The 19,511-nt window shown below is 37.4% G+C and overlaps 1 protein-coding gene across 1 annotated transcript in view; it reads right to left on the reverse strand.

Annotated features, from left to right (window-relative positions):
- Rbsn-5 (Rabenosyn-5) overlaps window positions 1–19,511 on the reverse strand; it is a 93,482-nt gene that overhangs the window by 21,464 nt on the left and 52,507 nt on the right. Inside the window, exon 6 of the mRNA XM_090373811.1 lies at window positions 2,318–2,535. Within this exon, the coding sequence (XP_090229937.1) occupies window positions 2,318–2,535 (218 nt within the window). The remainder of the gene's footprint in view (window positions 1–2,317; window positions 2,536–19,511) is intronic.

Below are 19,511 nucleotides of genomic sequence, written 5' to 3' on the forward strand. Positions count from 1 at the left end.
CACAATTAACTCAAGGTCTCCATTCTCCACTACCCTGAGTGTAACACCATAGTTGGTACATTTCTCTGGGATTATTGCTACCCATATACAGTACTTTGCATTTGTCAACGTTAAACTTCAGTTGCCACTTCTCAGCCCATCTACCCAACTTTTCAAGATCCTGTTGCACACCCCCGAGCCTGATGTGACTCAGCTAGTTTACAAATGTTTGGCTTTGTGATGACACCCCATTATCAGTATGGGAAACCAACGTCTATGTTGGGAACCAGTGGTCCAACCTTTAATGAAAATCAAAGTATTTGCTACCGCAAGCAAATAAACAATATAACCCAATTGCAATATAACAATATAGCAAAGGAAGTAAGCAAACCCTTAGCCATAATTATAAGAGCTTCCTTGGACTCAGGGGAGGTACCCATGGACTGGAGATGTGCAAATGTGACCCCAATTCACAAGGGAGGATCAAAGGCTGACACAAGTAATTATAGACCTGTGAGTTTAACTTCTGTTCCCGGAAAATTAATGGAGGCACTGGTTAAAGAAGCACTGCAGGATCATTTAGACAAGACTTCAGTTATAGCTCAGACACAGCATGGTTTTGTTAAGGGGAAGTCTTGCCTGACCAACTTGATTGGATACTATGATGCAGTCACAAAAGAACTGGATGCAGGGAATAACTTTGATATTATATACTTGGATCTTAGAAAGGCTTTTGATACTGTTGCACATGGAAGACTGCTGCACAAATTGGAGCAGTGTGGCATTGGAGGCAAATTGCTGCTATGGATAAAGGGGTGGTTAAGGGAGAGAAGACAGAGAGTGGTAATCAATGGACACTGCTCATCGTGGACTAATGTTATTAGTGGAGTCCCTCAGGGTTCAGTATTGGGTCCATTATTGTTTTTTGTATTTATAAATGATACTGATGATGGTATATCAAGCTTAATGTCCAAGTTTGCAGATGATATATGAAGGTTGGCAGGGTTGTCAAGGACACTACTGACACTATGCTACTGCAAAAGGATCTGGAAAGGTTGAGCAGATGGGCTTCGAGGTGGCAAATGAAGTTTAACATTGACAAATGTAAAGTACTACATATGGGAAACAGCAACCCCAGAGCAACATATCAACTCTGTGGTACTACACTGATAGTGGTAGAGAATGAAAGGGACCTGGGGGGTGGTTGTGCAGGCAGATATGAAGTTCTCTGAGCAGTGCAGACGGGCTGCAAGAGTAGCTCATGGTGTATTGTCAATGATATATAGGAATTTTTCTAGCAGGGATAAGGAGGTGATCATTCCCTTGTATAAGGCAATGGTCAGGCCACACCTAGAGTACTGTATACAGGCCTGGAGGCCTCATTTCAAGAAGGATGTAGAGCTGCTGGAACGAGTACAGAGAAGGGCAACAAGATTAGTGAATGGAACAAAGGGGTGCTCTTACGAAGAAAGGCTTAAGTTTTGCGAATTACAGTGTCTGGAGACTAGGCACCAGCGAGGTGATCTGATAGAGGTGTACAAAGCCTTGAATGGTTTGAGCATGCTCAATGCTGATGGGATTCTTCCTCTTGCTCAGAATAATCACCTGAGAGGGCATAAATTAAAATTGAGGAAAGACAGATGTAGGATAGATGTGCGGAAATTTGCCTTTAGCCAGCGGGTGTTTGGTAGGTGGAACAGACTTCCATCCCTTGCCGTGGAAGTTGATAGCCTAAATAAGTTTAAGGCTCAGCTGGACAGGTATTTCGAACGAACAGAGGGGTGAAGTGGAAGTGGTTATTTTTTATTTATTTATTTTACTTTATTTTTTTTTTTGGCTGATGCTGCATAAGCTTGCTTTCTTGCATCAAATGCCTCTGCTAATGCTAATACAGAACTGCTGAATTGTTACTACTATGCATATTAATTTAGTTGCATCTGTCAGTGCAAACATGTTTACATTTAACTTGTCAATATCATTTTCTACCGCAATTGAATATAATATTAACTGTCTGATCAGCAACTGCTATAACCAAAAAGCAGCCAGAGTTTCTATGACCAGTGAAATTATGTGATTCTGATAAACTCTTTACTTGTTTTCTTTTTTAAACAAGACAATGGCATTTGGCAACTGTAATTTAAATCTTCTTTATAAAGAAATTAAGGGAAAAAAATCTTTACCAGGAGGTGGAAGCAAGTCAAAAGATGGGTTTGAGAATCTTCTCCATAAATCAAAAGAGCTGCAAGCTCTTTAATGTGTGTATGAAAGTGTGTATATGCAGGGGTGGGGAGAATTCACTTTAACTTAAAGAATAGCAAAAGCTGAGTTTAGTCAATACCTCATACATCTGGACTAAAATAGGCTTTAGAGCATGTTGTTCTACTTGCTGATCTCGACGGATTAATAATGCTTTGCAGTCCCTACACACTCTGATATGTGGTTCTCCTACTGCACTAACCACTGACAAAAGACTGCTACTACTGCTTCTACGTTGCAGAGGTGGACGTGATACTGTTGGTGGAGCCTCATGGCTCATTGTTGGCCGGATCAGTTTTCCTAGATGGAAAAAAAAAAAAAAAAAAAAACCCACAATTAAAATATAATATTACAACTGAGAAAGTTAATAATTCTATGGTATGCACATTTCTTCAAATGTCTTATTGGAGTTTCTAGATGGCCATTTGTAACTTTCCATAGAAGCAGCAAAAGAATGTGAATTCATTTAATGAGTCTAATTATTCATTTAATAAGTCTGGTTTGAGCAATTTTTATATTTGCGATTCAGAAGTGAAAATACAGTGCTTATGACTATCTATTACCCAATTTATATAACTGCAATGTTTATGGAACATATATAATGATATCAAAAAAATAACAGAAATGAAGAAACAATGCCAACAAAAGTCTCCAAATCGCCTTTCAGCGTGAAAGGTGTGTGTGTGTGTGGGGGGGGGGGGGAATCAAGGACCTTAAAAATAACACAGTTTAAGTAAAGAATCAGATTACTATTTCAATTGTGTTATAAGTCAAATGACTGTGATGAGTAAAACAAACAACTACTACTTTTGCAAAGAGAGTGAGCAAGTAAATAAGAATGCCATATCATGGGAGATTTTAACTTTCCACATATTCACTGGAACTTAAGTTGATCACTGACACATTTACAATACTTTTCTGGATTTATTGGATGACTGTTTTTCTACATCAGAACATTAGAGAGGCAAAGTGTGTTAGTTGTGTGATGGCACTAGTGGTTTACCCCATCAACGCAACGTTAGAGAGGCAATGAGAGAAAGTAATACTCTTGATTTGATTATCAGCAATGATTCTTTATTCACTAAGAATTTTCAGGTAAAGGAACCATTAAGTGGCAGTGATCACAATGTATTGATGTGGGATTTACTTAAAGATGCAACTATTAATGGCAAAGGGAAGGGCTTTTGCATTTCATAAAGGTAACTAAAATAATCTCAGTCAGTTTCTAAAATCTATTCAGTGGGACTAACTAATGATGTAACCAATGACAAATTCTACGTGGGAAAGCATTTGGGGAAATAATCATAGAAACTACTAGGCTTTTTATACCAAATAAGAGATACTGTTCAAGGTGCAGACTGAAATGGATGTCAGATGAAATGATGAGAACTCTAGTGGCAGAGAATAAAAATACATGGGATGTGTATAAATTATCAGAGGACACAGAAACCTGCAGCAGATATAAACTAGTCTACAATCAAGTCACAAAGAAACTAGTCTACAATCAAGTCACAAAGAGGGTTAGGTAAGCTAAGTCAGATTATGAGAAATCTTTAGCAAAGAACAGTAGCAAAGACTTCTTTCTAGCAGAGATTTGTTTCCATCACATATGATTTGCATTGTTTTTTTATTGCACGGTTTTGCTATTGCGTGGTCATGTATTTACTACCAAAATTTTAGATTGCATGGCGAGTTTCACTGCCTACGCGATTTTTGTTTACAAAGTTTCAAAAATAGGAATAAAGAGCAGATTTTGAAAATTTGTTTTTTATAGATTGAAGATTTCATTGAAGGAGAAAAACATTTCGCCACAATAACGTAGAATCCCGCAGAATTTCAGCTGTCGGTATTATTGCAAATGCAATAAGTTGAGTTTACTATCCATTTATAATCAAGATTGCACTAACAGAAAAGTCCAATAAACTGGAAAGTTCAAATTGCTTTTATTGTTTTATGGTCACAACCTCCAGAAATATGCTTTAGAAAAATATCTCAAAGACATTCAAAACTGATTCTTATAACCAAACATAGCAATAAATGGTGGTGTGTTTGTCTGGTTATTTTTGAAACAACTTCCTCATTCGGGAACCTTCTTCATCAGTTATCCTGTGTTAGCTGTTCAGACAGAATATTTTTCTGGTTCGTGCAACGTAAAGTGTTTTAATCGGTAAGCATTGCTTTTGCTAATTTAATATTTCTTGTATATATAAAGTGTGTGTTTAATTAGTGTCTAAAATGAAGAAAGCTACAAAAAAAAAAAAAAAAAAAAAAAATTTAATTTAGAGGAAAAATTAAAAGTCGTTATGGAGTTAGAAAATGGCGAAAAGGTTGTGACATTGGCCAAGAAATACAGCACTAAAAAAAGTGAAATCTGTTAATAAAGAAAACTGAAAACTTTCTTTCTGGATAAAAGATCTTAATCAAAAGAGAATGCCTATTAGTTCAGATATTATTCATGCCAAAGCTCTACAAATTTTTAATCACTTACAAGAAGAAGAAGCCGGTCCATCCAATGCAGACATATTTCAGGACAGTAAGGGTTGGTTGGAAAATTTAAAAAAAAATGTCAGTCTTCACAATCTAAAATTAATGGGTAAAGCAGCCATTATTATTATTATTAGCCATATGGTGCAAGGAAACCCGAGGCTTATGCTGCACAAGCCAAAAAAAAATTCCCCGAGTTACCTTGAGAGTGTGAGAGAGAGAGCAAGAGTCAGAAGTAAAAGGGAATCACCAAGAAAGAGAAGAATAATGATATCCAGCTTAGGACCCTGGGTGTGCCAAGCCCATACTCACAAGATGTGAGCCCCTGGGGTAGATACGGAAGCTGCTTCTTTGTATCCGAACACTTTCAAGGATGTTATTGCGATTGAGGGCTATCTAGCAAGTCAAGTGTTTAATGCTGATGAGACCAGCTTATTTTGGAAGCATATGCCAAGCCAAACATTCATTTTAAAGAAGAGAAAACCATCCCAGGTTTCAAAGCTGCAAAGAGTCAGAAAAAAAGAGTCAGAAGTAAAAGGGAATCACCAAGAAAGAGAAGAATAATGATATCCAGCTTAGGACCCTGGGTGTGCCAAGCCCATACTCACAAGATGTGAGCCCCTGGGGTAGATACGGAAGCTGCTTCTTTGTATCCGAACACTTTCAAGGATGTTATTGCGATTGAGGGCTATCTAGCAAGTCAAGTGTTTAATGCTGATGAGACCAGCTTATTTTGGAAGCATATGCCAAGCCAAACATTCATTTTAAAGAAGAGAAAACCATCCCAGGTTTCAAAGCTGCAAAAGATAGATTAACATTTTTGTTGTGGCAATGCAGAGGGTGACTTTAAGCGTAAACCACTGCTAATTTATACATCAGAAAATCCTCATGCTTTTAAAGGAATATCAAAAAAGATCCTTACCAGTTCATTGGAAATCGAGCAAAAAAGACAGGATGACCGCTAAAATCTTCGAGGATTGGTTTTTAAATTGCTTTTTCATCGAAACAAAAGGATATTGCCTGAAGAACATAGCATTCAAAATCTTGCTCATTCTTGACAATGCACCCAGTCATCCTGCACATTTGTCTGATCTGCACCCAAATGTGAAAGTTACCTTTCTTCCAGCAAATACAAGTTCGTTAATTCAGCCGATGGACCAAGATGTTATAGCTTCCTTTAAACTTTATTACCTAAGATCTTTTTTTACAATTGGTAGAAGCTACTGATGGAATAGGCAGTCTTTCAATTCGAGATTATTGGCAGAATTATAACATTCTTGATGTAAAAAATATTGAATTTGCGTGGGGTGAAGTTAAGAACTCAACAATGAATGCAGTGTGGAAAAAGCTGTGGCCACAAAGCTTCACTAAAGAAGCCATGGTTGAAATGCCAGAGGAAGTTGAGATTGCGAGAATTGGCAAAATGATTAGCGGAGAGCGATTTAAAGAACTGGAACCAGCAGATATCAAAGAACTCCTTGAATCTCATGGAGAACGCAGTGGATGACATTTTTTCGCAATGTGAAGATTACAAAAATGATAAAAATGAAGACGCACACAATGACCGTGAAGAGACTAGCTGAGTTTTTAGGACTTGCAAATCAGCTTAGCCAAGAAGCTCTGGATATGGATCCTAATTTGGAGAGGATTTTAAATTTTCACAGAACTTTATTATTAGCTTTAGTTCTTTATGAAGAAATTTATAGAGAAAAACAGCGTGCTTCTAAGCAAACAATTTTAACTAATTTTTTTCAAAAACTGACTGATACTGTTGCAAGTTTATCACAGGAAAACAGTGACAAAGAAGCAATGAATTTAGATAAAAAATCTAGAGGTAAGTATTAGCAAGATTAATTTTATGGACATGTTTCTAATTTTTTTCTTTTTTTCTTACCAAATGAAGACAATTTTTTTTCAATTTAATTTTTTTGCACATTTTTTTTTGTGTACATGTACGGAACCCTCATTATGTCATATAAACTATGTTTTGCATTGCGTGGATTTGGACTGTGCAGTATTTTCCCGGAACGAAACCCCCACGCAAATGGGGGGATGACTGTACTTAGATATATTAATACAGGTCGACCATCACTAATCCGGTAGTGTTGGGACCTGTGGGGTGCCGGATTAGTGAGTTTGCCGGATCACCGGTGGTTATTTTTAGCACATATTTTATCCAACAGCTAACCACCTCCTTCTACCTTTAACATGTTGACTGTCAAGCTAGTTTAAGAAAAAAATTCCCCAGGAGCCAAAAAATATTTAGGAAATAATTTGATTAGTAATTCTAAAATAAATATTGTAATGTCAGTGTTGTTTTTTCGCTTAAAATATATATAAAAAAAAAGTATTTTTTTTATTTCGCATATACGTTTTATAACTAAAGTATGTTGGTTACTTTATTTCTTGAGAAGCCATGTTGGCCACATACATGTGATGCTATTACGGCATACATATGACGGTTATTTTTGTTATTTGGTTTTTTTAGGAGCATTAGCAACTAAGGCCATATTGCTCTGGGATATGCGGTGGTCATTCCCTGAATGACCTTTCCGCATCCTCCGTATTTGGTGGTGACGGGCTCGAACCCCGGTCTAATCAAGAAGCGTGTGCTATGCACTGCTGCTCCTTCCCACCTGGCTACGGAGGCGCCTACATACATATGACGGTCGTTTGTGATTAGTTTATTGCACCTGCGGCGAGCGCAGCAATAAAACTAATTGCGATAAAATAAACTCTCAAATGTCGCAATAAGTTTGTCAGTATTGTTAGAGATTTTGTGAAAACAAGTTCATTAGCATGCTGTATTATCCATCATATTGTGTTGTGTGGCGCCTCCGTAGCCAGGTGGGAAGGAGCAGCAGTGCGTACCACACGCTTCTTGATTAGACCGGGGTTCGAGCCCGTCACCACCAAATACGGAGGATGCGGAAAGGTCAGGGAATGACCACCGCATATTCCGGAGCAATATGGCCTTAGTTGCTAATGCTCCTAAAAAAAAAAAAAAAAAAACAATTGTGTTGTGTTTTTCTGCAAGTTTGTATAAGTGTGTTGTAAAAAAAAAAAAAAAAAATCCAAAAAGGAATGGCTAAAAGAAAATTACTAAGATAAGAGGAACTGAGAGAAGTTGCTGCAATTTACAATTAAACAAAGTTAAACTTCTCATAGACACACCACTGTCGAGTTTTTTCAGAAGTTCAACTTTATCTGTTATGGACAATGTATGGTGTTTGTGCTTTACAACATGAGAGGCACTTCCTTTATGCATTGGAACCACGGCTGGGGCTAAATGTGAGCAGGTTATAATAATAAATGCAATAAACAAGTGGGAATGGCTTTCCAGTGTTTACGAGTTCGTGCCAACAGCTGATGCTGCAATCAACGCCACCAAAACAGTAGCGGCAGGTCGGTGTGCCGACCCGGGAAATTTGAAATTACACTCACAGAAATCATGTCCGAATTAGCGGTGGAACCGGATTACCAGTGGCTGGATTAGTGATGGTCAACCTGTACTAGAAGGAGAGGGAGGAATCACATTGGTCCACTAGATATGGTATTACTGTTAATGATCCTGTTCAGGTTGCTGACAAATTGAATAAATATTTTTCGTCCAGCTGCAATGATTTTTAGGGATCAAATTACCAGAATACTGAGTTTTAATTAGAAGCTATATGAATTTGTAATACTTTATAAGAGAGTGGAAGAGAAATTGTTAATACTAAATGTAAACAAGGCACCTGGGTCTGATGTATCTATACAATTATATTCAAAGAAGCAGAAAAAGGGATAAGCAAACAGTTGACCATAATTATGTGATCTTTGAATTCAGGAATGGTCCTAACAGATAAGAGATGGGCAAATGTCTCTCCTATACACAAACATGGAGGGGGGAGGAATCCAAGGACAGAGCGAGTAATTACAAATCCAAACCATCTAGACAAAATGCAATCATACTACAGCATGGATTTGTTGAGGGATGATTTTGTCTGACCAACCTGACTGGATACTATGATGCAGTAACAAAGTAACTGGATGCAAAAAATAATTTTGCATTCAGTTCATTTGTTTCCATTATACACTTAGATTTCAGAAAAGCTTTTGATACTGCTTCTCATAAGAGATTGGTGTACAATGGAAGACAGACAGTTGATATCAAAGGGCATAGCTCTTCTTGGATTAATGCTATTACTGGAATAGCTCCAGGGTGCAATGTAAATAAAATTAGTTGTTTTTAATATTTAATATTTGTTAAAGATATTAATGAAGGCATCAGGTTTAATGTCAAAGTTTGCAGATGATACAAAGATTGGAAGGGTGGTTAATTACAGTAATCAGGGTATGCTACTGCACCAAGATTTAACAAAATTAGAGAGATGGGCTGAGAGGGCGCAACCAATGTTAAACATTAATAAATGAGTTACTACATAAGGGTAAGAGTAATCCCAAATTAGCACACCAACTGTATGATACCACACTAACGGTAGTAGAGAATGAAAAGTACTCTGGGGGGGGGGGGAAGAGTAATTGCAGAGTCCAATATGCAGTTCTCTAAGCAGTGCAGACAGGTTACTTGGACAGCTCATGGGATTTTGTCAATGATATACAGAAAATTTGCCAGTAGGGGTAAGGAGGTAATTATTCCTTTGTATAAGGCAAAGGTACTCAGGTCTGAAAGCCTCATTGTAGGAAGGATGTGAATCTGTTGGAATGGGTACAGAAAAAAGAAACAAGATTAGTGAGGGAAACAAATGGATACTCTTACAAAGAAAGCCTTCAATTCTGCAAATTGCAACATTTTGAAAGTAGGCACCTGAGAGGACATCTGATCATGGTGTTTAAGGCTCTGGATTGAATAAGTAAGCTAAATTTTAATGGCATGCTTACTCTAGTTCAGACAACACACAAGGAGGCACAAATTTAAATTAATGTAGGATGGTTTCAGGATAGATATGCAGGAAAAACAGTGAATATATGCATTGAATCTAAATGAAAAAAAAAAAAAAAAAAAAAGGTAAACTGCACCCATTATCAACCCACTGCAGGATGGAAGCCTCCTCAACAATTCATGTTGAGGGAAATGGACCATAATCTGCCATGCTGGTCCAGTGCGAGTTGGCAGATCGATTGTATTTAGCAGTCAGGGGCTTGAACCCCAGTCTACTCAAGGAGCGTGTACTACTGCACTCCCGCTCCTGACCACTCGGCTACAGAGGCCTTAACCTAAAATGAATAATAAATCTAAAATAAATCTAAATGAATCATAGGCTAAATAAATTAATATATATAATCAAACCTAAATAAATCAAAACAGTTTAATTAAGCAAAATAAAAAAAAGAGATAACTGGAGACTATTGTAAAATGTTGATTCGTATCACAGTTACAAGCACATACATGTAACGAAACCACTGATGGGGAGAGATATTATTAGCCATATGGTGCAAGAAAGCCTAAGGCTTATGCTTGCAGCAGCCAAAAAAAAAAAAAAAAAAAAAAAAATTGAGTAACTCAGAGAGAGAGAGAGAGAGAGAGAGAGAGAGAGAGAGAGAGAGAGAGAGAGAGAGAGAGAGAGAGAGATATTAAAAAGTAGAAGGGAATAACCAAGAAAGAGAAGAATGATAATATCCAGTTCAGGACCCTGAGTGTGCCAAGCCCATACTCACCAGATGTGAGCCCCTGGGGTCATGCACAAGGAATCACTGGTGAAAAGAGTTAAGAACAGTAACAAGGAATTATATATACAGCAGGCCCTCGTTATAACACGGTTCGCTATAACACTGTTCTTATATTATAACTCGTAACTGACTATAACACCATCACAAATCACTATAACGCTCTTTTACAGATTGCATTTTTGGCATATTTAACAAAATCGTTTCGTTTGATGGAGTCAATAGCTTGAAAATGAATATCAAAACATCATTAAAATGTTTCCCACGCCAGCTTGAGAAATTTTCCCACACTCAGTGAAATTTTCTCGCACGCTAATTTAATTACAGGACAGTGACTTGTTATGTATTCCGGGATCAACATTTTAAAAAATGATCAAGTATATTGCTTGTAATATTTGTGTTATATGCAGTCCGAAGTCTAGTGATCACTCAGTACAGTATTAGACATTGTGTGTAATGGACAGTTTACTCAAACATTGTATCATAATTAATGCAAACCAACGCTGTTACATTTTCGAAGAGTTAATAATGGCGGATTAGAATGAAAAAGCAACAACGTCTGGACACAGTACGAAGATTATAAATGTAAGAAAAAGACTGAATTTCAAAATTAAATTAGATGTTTTGAAGCAAATCGATTCCGGTCAACGACAAGCAGATGTGTGCCATAATTTAGGACTGGCAAGTTTAACTGTAAGAACAATTATAAAAAATAAAGAATTAATTTTAGCAGCAGGAAAGACAGCTGTTCCATTGCAAGCAACTAGGACTAGGTCAGCTATTAGGATTGAAATGGAGAGACTTAACTAATTTTATTGAAGATAATATCCAATGCAGAATTCAGTTAAGTTAAATATGATAAAAAAAAAAGAGAGAGGGGGAATGATGATCTGAAGAAAACGCACCTAAAAAAAAAAAAAAAAATAGAATCATTTAAAACTAGTAAGGGCTGGTTGAACAGATTTAAAATCCAAGGAGAAGCCGCAAGTGCAGATCAAGGAGCTGAAACTTTCAAAAAAGAATTTGTTAAAATTATTGAAGAGGGGTATTGTGTGTTACACTTCTCAACAAGTTTTTAACATAGATGAAGCAGGACTTTTTTGGAAACAAATGCCTAAAAGAAGTTTCATATTGAAAGAAGAAAAAAACATGCCAGGTTTCAAAGTGGCGAAGGATCGGTTGACTTTATTGTTGGGTAGTAATGCTGCGGGGGATTTAAAATTAAAACCCCTTTTAGTTTACCAGGAAGAGGACCAAAGTACAACCCAAAATCGACACATTTTTCATGATTAAATTCCTCAATTAAATTAAATCAATTTAGATCAATTAAATTCATGATTTTAATTGGAATTTTAAGTTTAATTTTGATACGCAAGTAGTTACCACATAATTATATACGTATGTAATGCAGAATATTTTATATGTAGAAATATTTGAATATTAAATATTTTGACCGACATTTGTGCATCTTTTCACTACCGTTTATTATTGATTAGGAAATATCCTATGGCACCAACCGCAACTCACGAATACATATGTTACCTTATGGGAATGCGGCGCTCGCTTAAAGTGGATTCACTTAGTGCTCTGTTTTTCTGGAACGAATTATTAGCATTAAGCGGGGGTCACCTGTATACACAAAAGAGAGGAGCATACATCAGAGAGAATCTTTAAAGAACCGAAGTGATGGAATCATAGACAATCCGGATGAAGTGACAGAGCACTGAGCAGGTACTTTGCAATGGTCTTTACAATGAAAAGACCACTCAGAGCAATTAAGATGAGTCAGATTGCTTATATTAAATGATTAATTATTTCTGAAAAGTTTTTATCACAAAAATTACTAGGGCTGATGGAGAGTAAGTTCCAAGGAAGTATATATCAAGGTACACTAAAAAAAAAGGCATATGAGTAATCAAACCATAATGTTAATCTTGGTCTCATAAACATTGGGAATGTAAATACCCTGGAGTGGAGAAGTAATAAGGGAGGAGCTAAAGAGATGATAAACACTACAGCCTAGCGAGTTTGACTTCCATATTGGGCTAAATCATGGAGTTCTACGATTTCTCCATCTGTTTAAAGACAGAATACAAGACCACTACAAAAAATGGAATCCTAAAGGGATTCCATTTTTTGAATTAGCCTTGTATTTTTTTAATTCCATTTTTGGTTCACGAAGGGGAAAGCCTTTCCTAGCCAATCTGATTAAATACTACGGCATGGTCATAAAACAGTTCAGATGCAAGAAACATTACTAACATTTTGTACCTAGATTTTTGATATATGCTTCACAAGAGGTTTTATATGAAATGGAGCAAGCTGGGATTGCAAAGAATTGAAGCAGGAACTGGCTGAAAGACAGGCAACAAAGGGGACATTTCTCAGAGTGGACCAGTGCAGAAAGTGGATCCTTGCAGGACTAGTGCTGAAGCTCTTCTTTCTAATCTTCCTTAATGACATTGACAAGGGAGTATACAGGAAAACTATCCAAAGTGGTTGATAATTTGAAGGTTGGGAGGGTGATAAATGATCATAATCAAGCTATGCTGTTCAAAATGACTTAGACTAGTTACAAATATGGTCTGAAAAATGGCAACCAAGGTTAAAGCTATTAAATGTAAGGGACTGCATCCTTGGAGAACAGAAATACAGGTGTAAGTTATACACTGTGGTTAAGAGGAGTTAAAGGTGATTCACGGCAAGAAAGATTTTGGGATTAAAGTAAAACCATCGGGCTATTCAAAAACTCCCAGAACACATGTGGCATCCACTCTTGCATAAGGTCCAAACCCATTCCCCACCTTCAATTTATTCATTCATTCATTCCCTCTACTTCCATTCTTTAGCACAACCTTTTAATATGCATTTTTTCAAAATTACCTACGTATAATCATATCCAGTGTAAACAAGTTTCTTCTTGTGTTTAACACTAAAATAGAAAAATAATTAACATGCATCTACACAGCACATAAAGATCCTGCAGATGACATCATTCCTTATACCAGGGGTAGACAACTTAATTTGTGATGCGATCTACTTTTTTTTCTTTAAAATGTGCCACAATCTACCATTTCAAGAATTTCACTGCACATGGTTAAAAAAAGTTAATCAACACATATTGAAAACGGTCGTTTATAAATTTTAAAATGAAATACAATTCAGAATTCTTATTTTAAATTAATATATATTTAAATTTTCAATTTATGTGAAATATGGGTCTTCATGTCATCTGCCAAGCTTTCAAAATTGGGGATATACTGTGATAAAAAAGTTAATCAACACATATTGAAAATTGTCGTTTATAAATTTTAAAATTTAATACAATTCAGAATTCCTATTTTAAATTAACATATATTTAAATTTTTAATTTACATGAAGTTTGTGTCTTCATGTCATCTGCCAAGCTTTCAAAATCGGGGATATACTGTGACAAGGCCAACAGTAAAGAATCTTCTGTATGCAAATCCGTAACAGTAGAGTGATTCTTCGTCTTTGTTTGTTTCAAATATGAAAAGGCCGATTCACATAGATATGTGGAACCAAAACAGGAATTTAAAAGTAAACTGCATTTTTTTTAGATTTGGGTGCTTCTCTTGGCAAGCATATTTCCAAGTCTTTTTCTGATGATCTGGCTTTCAGGAAGATATTGTTTTGCAATATAATAAGTTCATTTTCAAGTAATATTTTCTCCATGAGAAAAATCTCATCGATTTTTTCTGCAATTTGTTTCATATCTAAGTCAACATTAAATGGATAAGAAATATATTGAATAATGTCTTCAATTGTTTTAAAATCACCAAATCTGGCTTCAAAATCCACAACGTTCTCAATTTCAGAAACATATTTCTCACTATTAAATTCAAAAGCAGGATTTCACATTTGGTGAGTATGGACTTGGCACACCCAGGGACTGACTCTCTCTCTCTCTCTCTCTCTCTCTCTCTCTCTCTCTCTCTCTCTCTCTCTCTCTCTCTCTCTCTCTCTCTCAGGGTAACTCAGAAAATTTTTTTGGCTAGTGCAGCATAAGCCTCAGGCTTCCTTGCACCATACAGCTATTAATAATAAAAATAATATTTTTGCAAATGATCTTGCATATTTGCAAAATGATAGAATTTATTTTCTTTGAGATCCTTAACTATTGCCAAAAAATTGATATTTATATGCAGAAATACTACTAATCATGTCACCCACATTTTTATTTTTTCCTTGTAATTTCAAATTCAGATCACTTTAATTTACTTGTAAAATCTGACAAAAAAGCCAGATCACACAACCACTCCATATCTTTAGCTGCTGATAATCATCTCCCCTTTGATCAACAAATTTTTTAATTTCATTCAGTAAATTTCAAAATCTCTGTAGAAACTTACTCCGACTCGGCCTCTTCACATCTGTGTGTAATATCAGATCTGGTTCATTTTCTTCAAGTTACATTTTGAAATGTCTCCTTTGAAGAAATTGTCCTCTGATGGAATTCACGATTTCGAAAGCTATGTCCATAACACTTTTAGTATTTAATCTTTTGTTAGCTAACACTTGTTGGTGGATGCAAAGAGTGCAAGGAAATTAGGCGACAACTCGGCGTTGTTATGGGCCTATATGAGACCTTGAAGGACAGGGTGGATGCCCTCGAAGGAAATAAATTGAGGGGCCCATCAAGCTCTCAGCTGCCCACATCAACACCAGAGCTTGGACTTGGTCATCTTGCAACACAGAGGCAGCCCCCAAGGCAGAATGCGCTGGTCCAACAGGAACTAGTAGTTGTTGGTGACTCAATTGTCAGGGAAACGGGGAACATGCTTTGTAAAAAGGATAGGTGGAACAGGACCAGGGTATGTCTGCCAGGGGCAAAGGTTGATGACGTTGTAGAGCAGATATCATCTTTTAAGGGCACAAAAGGTGATATAGTTGTACACGTTGGCACTAATGATATTAAGAGTAGGAGACCAGCGGAATTACTTAACAAGTACAGGTCACTGTTGAAAAAAAGCCGTGAAGTAGGGTTGAATTTGAAAGTGTCTGCAATTCTGCCCAGACACGATAGGAGGGAGTATATGATGAGAGCCTTGTCGATCAATTCGGCCCTGGAAAGATTGTGCAAGGCTGAAGGGGTAGAATTTTTTTCAGCCTGGACTGTACTTGTTAACAGGAGAGATTGCTTCTACAGGGATGGGATACACTTAAATAGAAAGGGTGCAAGAATATTTGCTGATGCTATCGAGGCAGTGTTAGGTGGGTCGGAAAACTGCTAGCTTGGGGGGAGACAAAGACTAATGGATTAACAGTAGCCACTGGCAGAGGTGAAAGAGATTCTTGCACTGCTTCTATTGGAATGAGCAGAAGCCTGAAAAACAAGATGCAGGATATTTCAGAGACTGCTGGAAGTCATTGCGGTACAAGTAAACACATGGGTTGTGTTAGGGTAGCTAAGAATAGAAACAGGTGCATGTATACTTGCGTGTACACTAATGCTAGGAGTTTAGTAAATAAATTTGATGAATTTGAGGTATTACTCAAAACATCAAAGGCAGATATTGTTGGGATATCAGAGACGTGGTGTCACACAGATATAAGGAATGCAGAACTGGAATTTGGGGAGTACAACGTCTACAGAAAGGATAGACAGGATAGGAAGGGAGGAGGGGTTATGCTATTAGTTAAAAAACACATAAAATCCAAGGAAGTGAAGCCAGTTGACATCGCTGGACAGTGCAGTGTTGAGTCAGTTTGGTGTGACATAAGCATAGGTAAATCAAAATTGAGAGTAGGAGTGTGCTATAGGCCTAATGACTCTGATGAGTATAATAAGATACTGTACAGGGAAATAGAATGGGCCAGTAAATCAGAGAGTCTTATAATGGGGGATTTTAATTTCCCAGATATTGACTGGAATTTGTGGGTTGGTCACTCACACACTAGCAAGGCTTTTGTGGATTTATTGGATGATTGTTTTCTACACCAGCATGTTCGGGAGGCAACTAGAGGGAGTAATACTCTTGATCTGATTATCAGTAGTGATTCTTCATGCATTAGGAATCTGCAGATAAATGAACCACTGGGTGGCAGTGATCACAGTGTGCTGAAGTGGGATTTACTCAAGGAGGTAACTACCATCAGAGGTAAAGGGAAGGGTTTTTGCTTTCGTAAAGGCGACTATGATGGTCTGAGACAGTATTTAAATTCTATACAATGGGACCAACTGATGATGTTACCAACAGCAAATTCAAAATGGGAAGCATTCAAGGAACTAATCTTGGAAGCTACCAGGCTTTACATACCAACCAAGAAATATTGTTCAAGGTTCAGGCCTAAATGGTTGTCAGATGAACTAATGAGACATATGGCAGAGAAGAAAAATGCATGGGATACATACAAATTAATGGGTGACGTAGAAGCCTATGATAGATATAAGTTGGTCTGTAACCAAGTCACAAAGGAGATTAGGCAGGCAAAGGCAGATTATGAGAAATCCTTGGCAAAGGATGCAAAGAAAAACAGAAAAGAGTTCTTTACCTATTTAAACTCAAGAAGGAAAGGGATGAATCAGATTGGTCCACTGGATGTTGATGGTTCAACAGTTGAGGATCCAGCTCAGGTGGCTAACAATCGAAAACGAGTATTTTGCATCTACATTCACACATGAGGAGTTATTCAGGAAGGGGAATGTCGTAGGTGAAGTAAACATTGGCAGTGAGCTAGATGATTTTCTAATAACTGAGAGGAAAGTGGAGGAGAAATTGTTGAGGATAAACATAAAAAAGGCACCCGGGGTGGATGGGATCTATCCAGTTATATTAAAGGAGGCAGCAAAGGAAGTAAGCAAACCCCTAGCCATAATTATGAGAGCTTCTTTGGACTCAGGGGAAGTACCCATGGACTGGAGATGTGCAAATGTAACCCCAATTCACAAAGGAGGATCAAAGGCTGACACAAGTAATTATAGACCTGTTAGTTTAACTTCGGTTCCAGGAAAATTAATGGAGGCACTGGTTAAAGAAGCACTGCAGGATCATCTGGACAAGAATTCAGTTATAGCTCAGACACAGCATGGGTTTGTTAAGGGCAGGTCTTGTCTGACCAATTTGATTGGATACTATGATGTAGTCACAAAAGAACTCGATGCAGGGAATAACTTTGATATTATATATTTGGATCTTAGAAAGGCTTTTGATACTGTTGCGCATGGAAGACTGCTGCACAAATTGGAGAAGTGTGGCATTCGAGGCAAATTGCTGCTATGGATAAAGGGATGGTTGAGTGGCAGAAGACAGAGAGTGGTAATCAATGGACACTGCTCAACGTGGACTAATGTTATTAGTGGAGTTCCTCAGGGTTCAGTGTTGGGTCCATTGTTGTTTTCTGTATTTATAAATGATATTGATGATGGTGTATCAGGCTTAATGTCCACGTTTGCAGACGATACAAAGGTTGGCAGGGTTGTTAAGGACACTACTGATACTATGCTGCTGCAACAGGATCTGGAAAGGTTGAGCAGATGGGCTGAGAGGTGGCAAATGAAGTTTAACATTGACAAATGTAAAGTACTACATATGGGAAACAGTAACCCCAGATCAACGTATCAACTCTGTGGTACTACGCTGACAGTGGTAGTGAATGAAAAGGACCTGGGGGTAATTGTGCAGGCAGATATGAAGTTCTCTGAGCAGTGCAGACGAGCTGCAAGAGTAGCTCATGGTGTCTTGTCAATGATATACAGGAATTTTTCTAGCAGGGACAGGGATGTGATTATTCCCTTGTATAAGGCATTGGTCAGGCCACACCTTGAGTACTGTATACAGGTCTGGAGGCCTCATTTCAAGAAGGATGTAGAGCTGCTGGAACAAGTACAGAGAAGGGCAACAAGATTAGTGAATGGAACAAAGGGTTGCTCTTACGAAGAAAGGCTTAAGTTTTGCAAATTACAGAGCCTGGAGACTAGGCATCGCCGAGGTGATCTGATAGAGGTGTACAAGGCTTTGAATGGCTTGAGCATGCTCAATGCCGATGGGATTCTTCCTCTTGCTCAGAATAATCACCTGAGAGGGCATAAATTCAAATTGAGGAAGGACGGATGTCGGATAGATGTGCGGAAATTCGCCTTTAGCCAGCGGGCAGTTGGTTTGTGGGATAGACTTCCATCGCTTGTTGTTGAAGTTGATAGCCTAAACAAATTTAAGGCTCAGCTGGACAGGTATTTCGAACGAATTGAGGGGTGAAATGGGAGTAGTGGTTGTTTTTTTTTTTTTTTTTTTTTGGCTGATGCTGAATAAGCTTGCTTTCTTGCATCATATGCCTCTACTAATGCTAATACTAATGCTAATGCTAATGATACAATAGTAGCTCAAACAATCTGGGAATTCATCATCCTTTTGGCACAATGCGATGAATCTGTTAAGATGCCCTGTCATTGCTTTAGCTCCATCTGTTGTTACTGATACGAGCTTAAATAGTGACAATTAAAATTTTTCAATGAAATTTTTGAATGTGTTAAATATATCAAGATCTCTAGTTCTTTTTTGTAATGAAACCATACCCAGCAGTTCTCTAGTGGCAGAATCATCAAAAACCATAGGAATAAAAACGAGCAACTGAGCTGTAACACTGACGTCCGTAGATTCATCCAGTTGTAAAGAAAAGGACACACAATTAGCAATATGAGCACGCAATTGTTTGCTCACATTTTTACTAATTTTTTTGATGGGTCACATCACAGTACAGGCATACCTCGGTTAACGTTACCTCTGATAACGAAGCTTCAATATAACGAAGTCAGCAATTTCAAGCCCCATTCAACATAAAAAAAATTCCAGTTTAATCACCTGAAATCTAAACAAACTGAAGAAATTACGGAAACCTTTGGGGCTTCTCGTGGTTGGTTCAAGAAATTTAAAAAACGGGCCAGGATTCATAGTGTAAAATTAACAGGAGAAGCTGCAAATAAGTTTCCAAAAAAACTAAAGGAAATAATTGAACGTGAAAATTTTCCAAATTTGGTGTTCAATGTTGACGAAAGCGGTTTGTTCTGGAAACGGCTACCAACAAAAAGCTTCATTTCTATTGAAGAAAAATCAGCTGCTGGGTTCAAAGCAGCCAAAGACCGTTTAACGTTACTCTTTGGA

Source organism: Mastigoproctus giganteus, chromosome 5 (assembly GCF_048544385.1).
Source record: "Mastigoproctus giganteus isolate SK-2022 chromosome 5, ASM4854438v1, whole genome shotgun sequence".
In the NCBI taxonomy this organism is placed as follows: Eukaryota; Metazoa; Arthropoda; class Arachnida; order Uropygi; family Thelyphonidae; genus Mastigoproctus; species Mastigoproctus giganteus.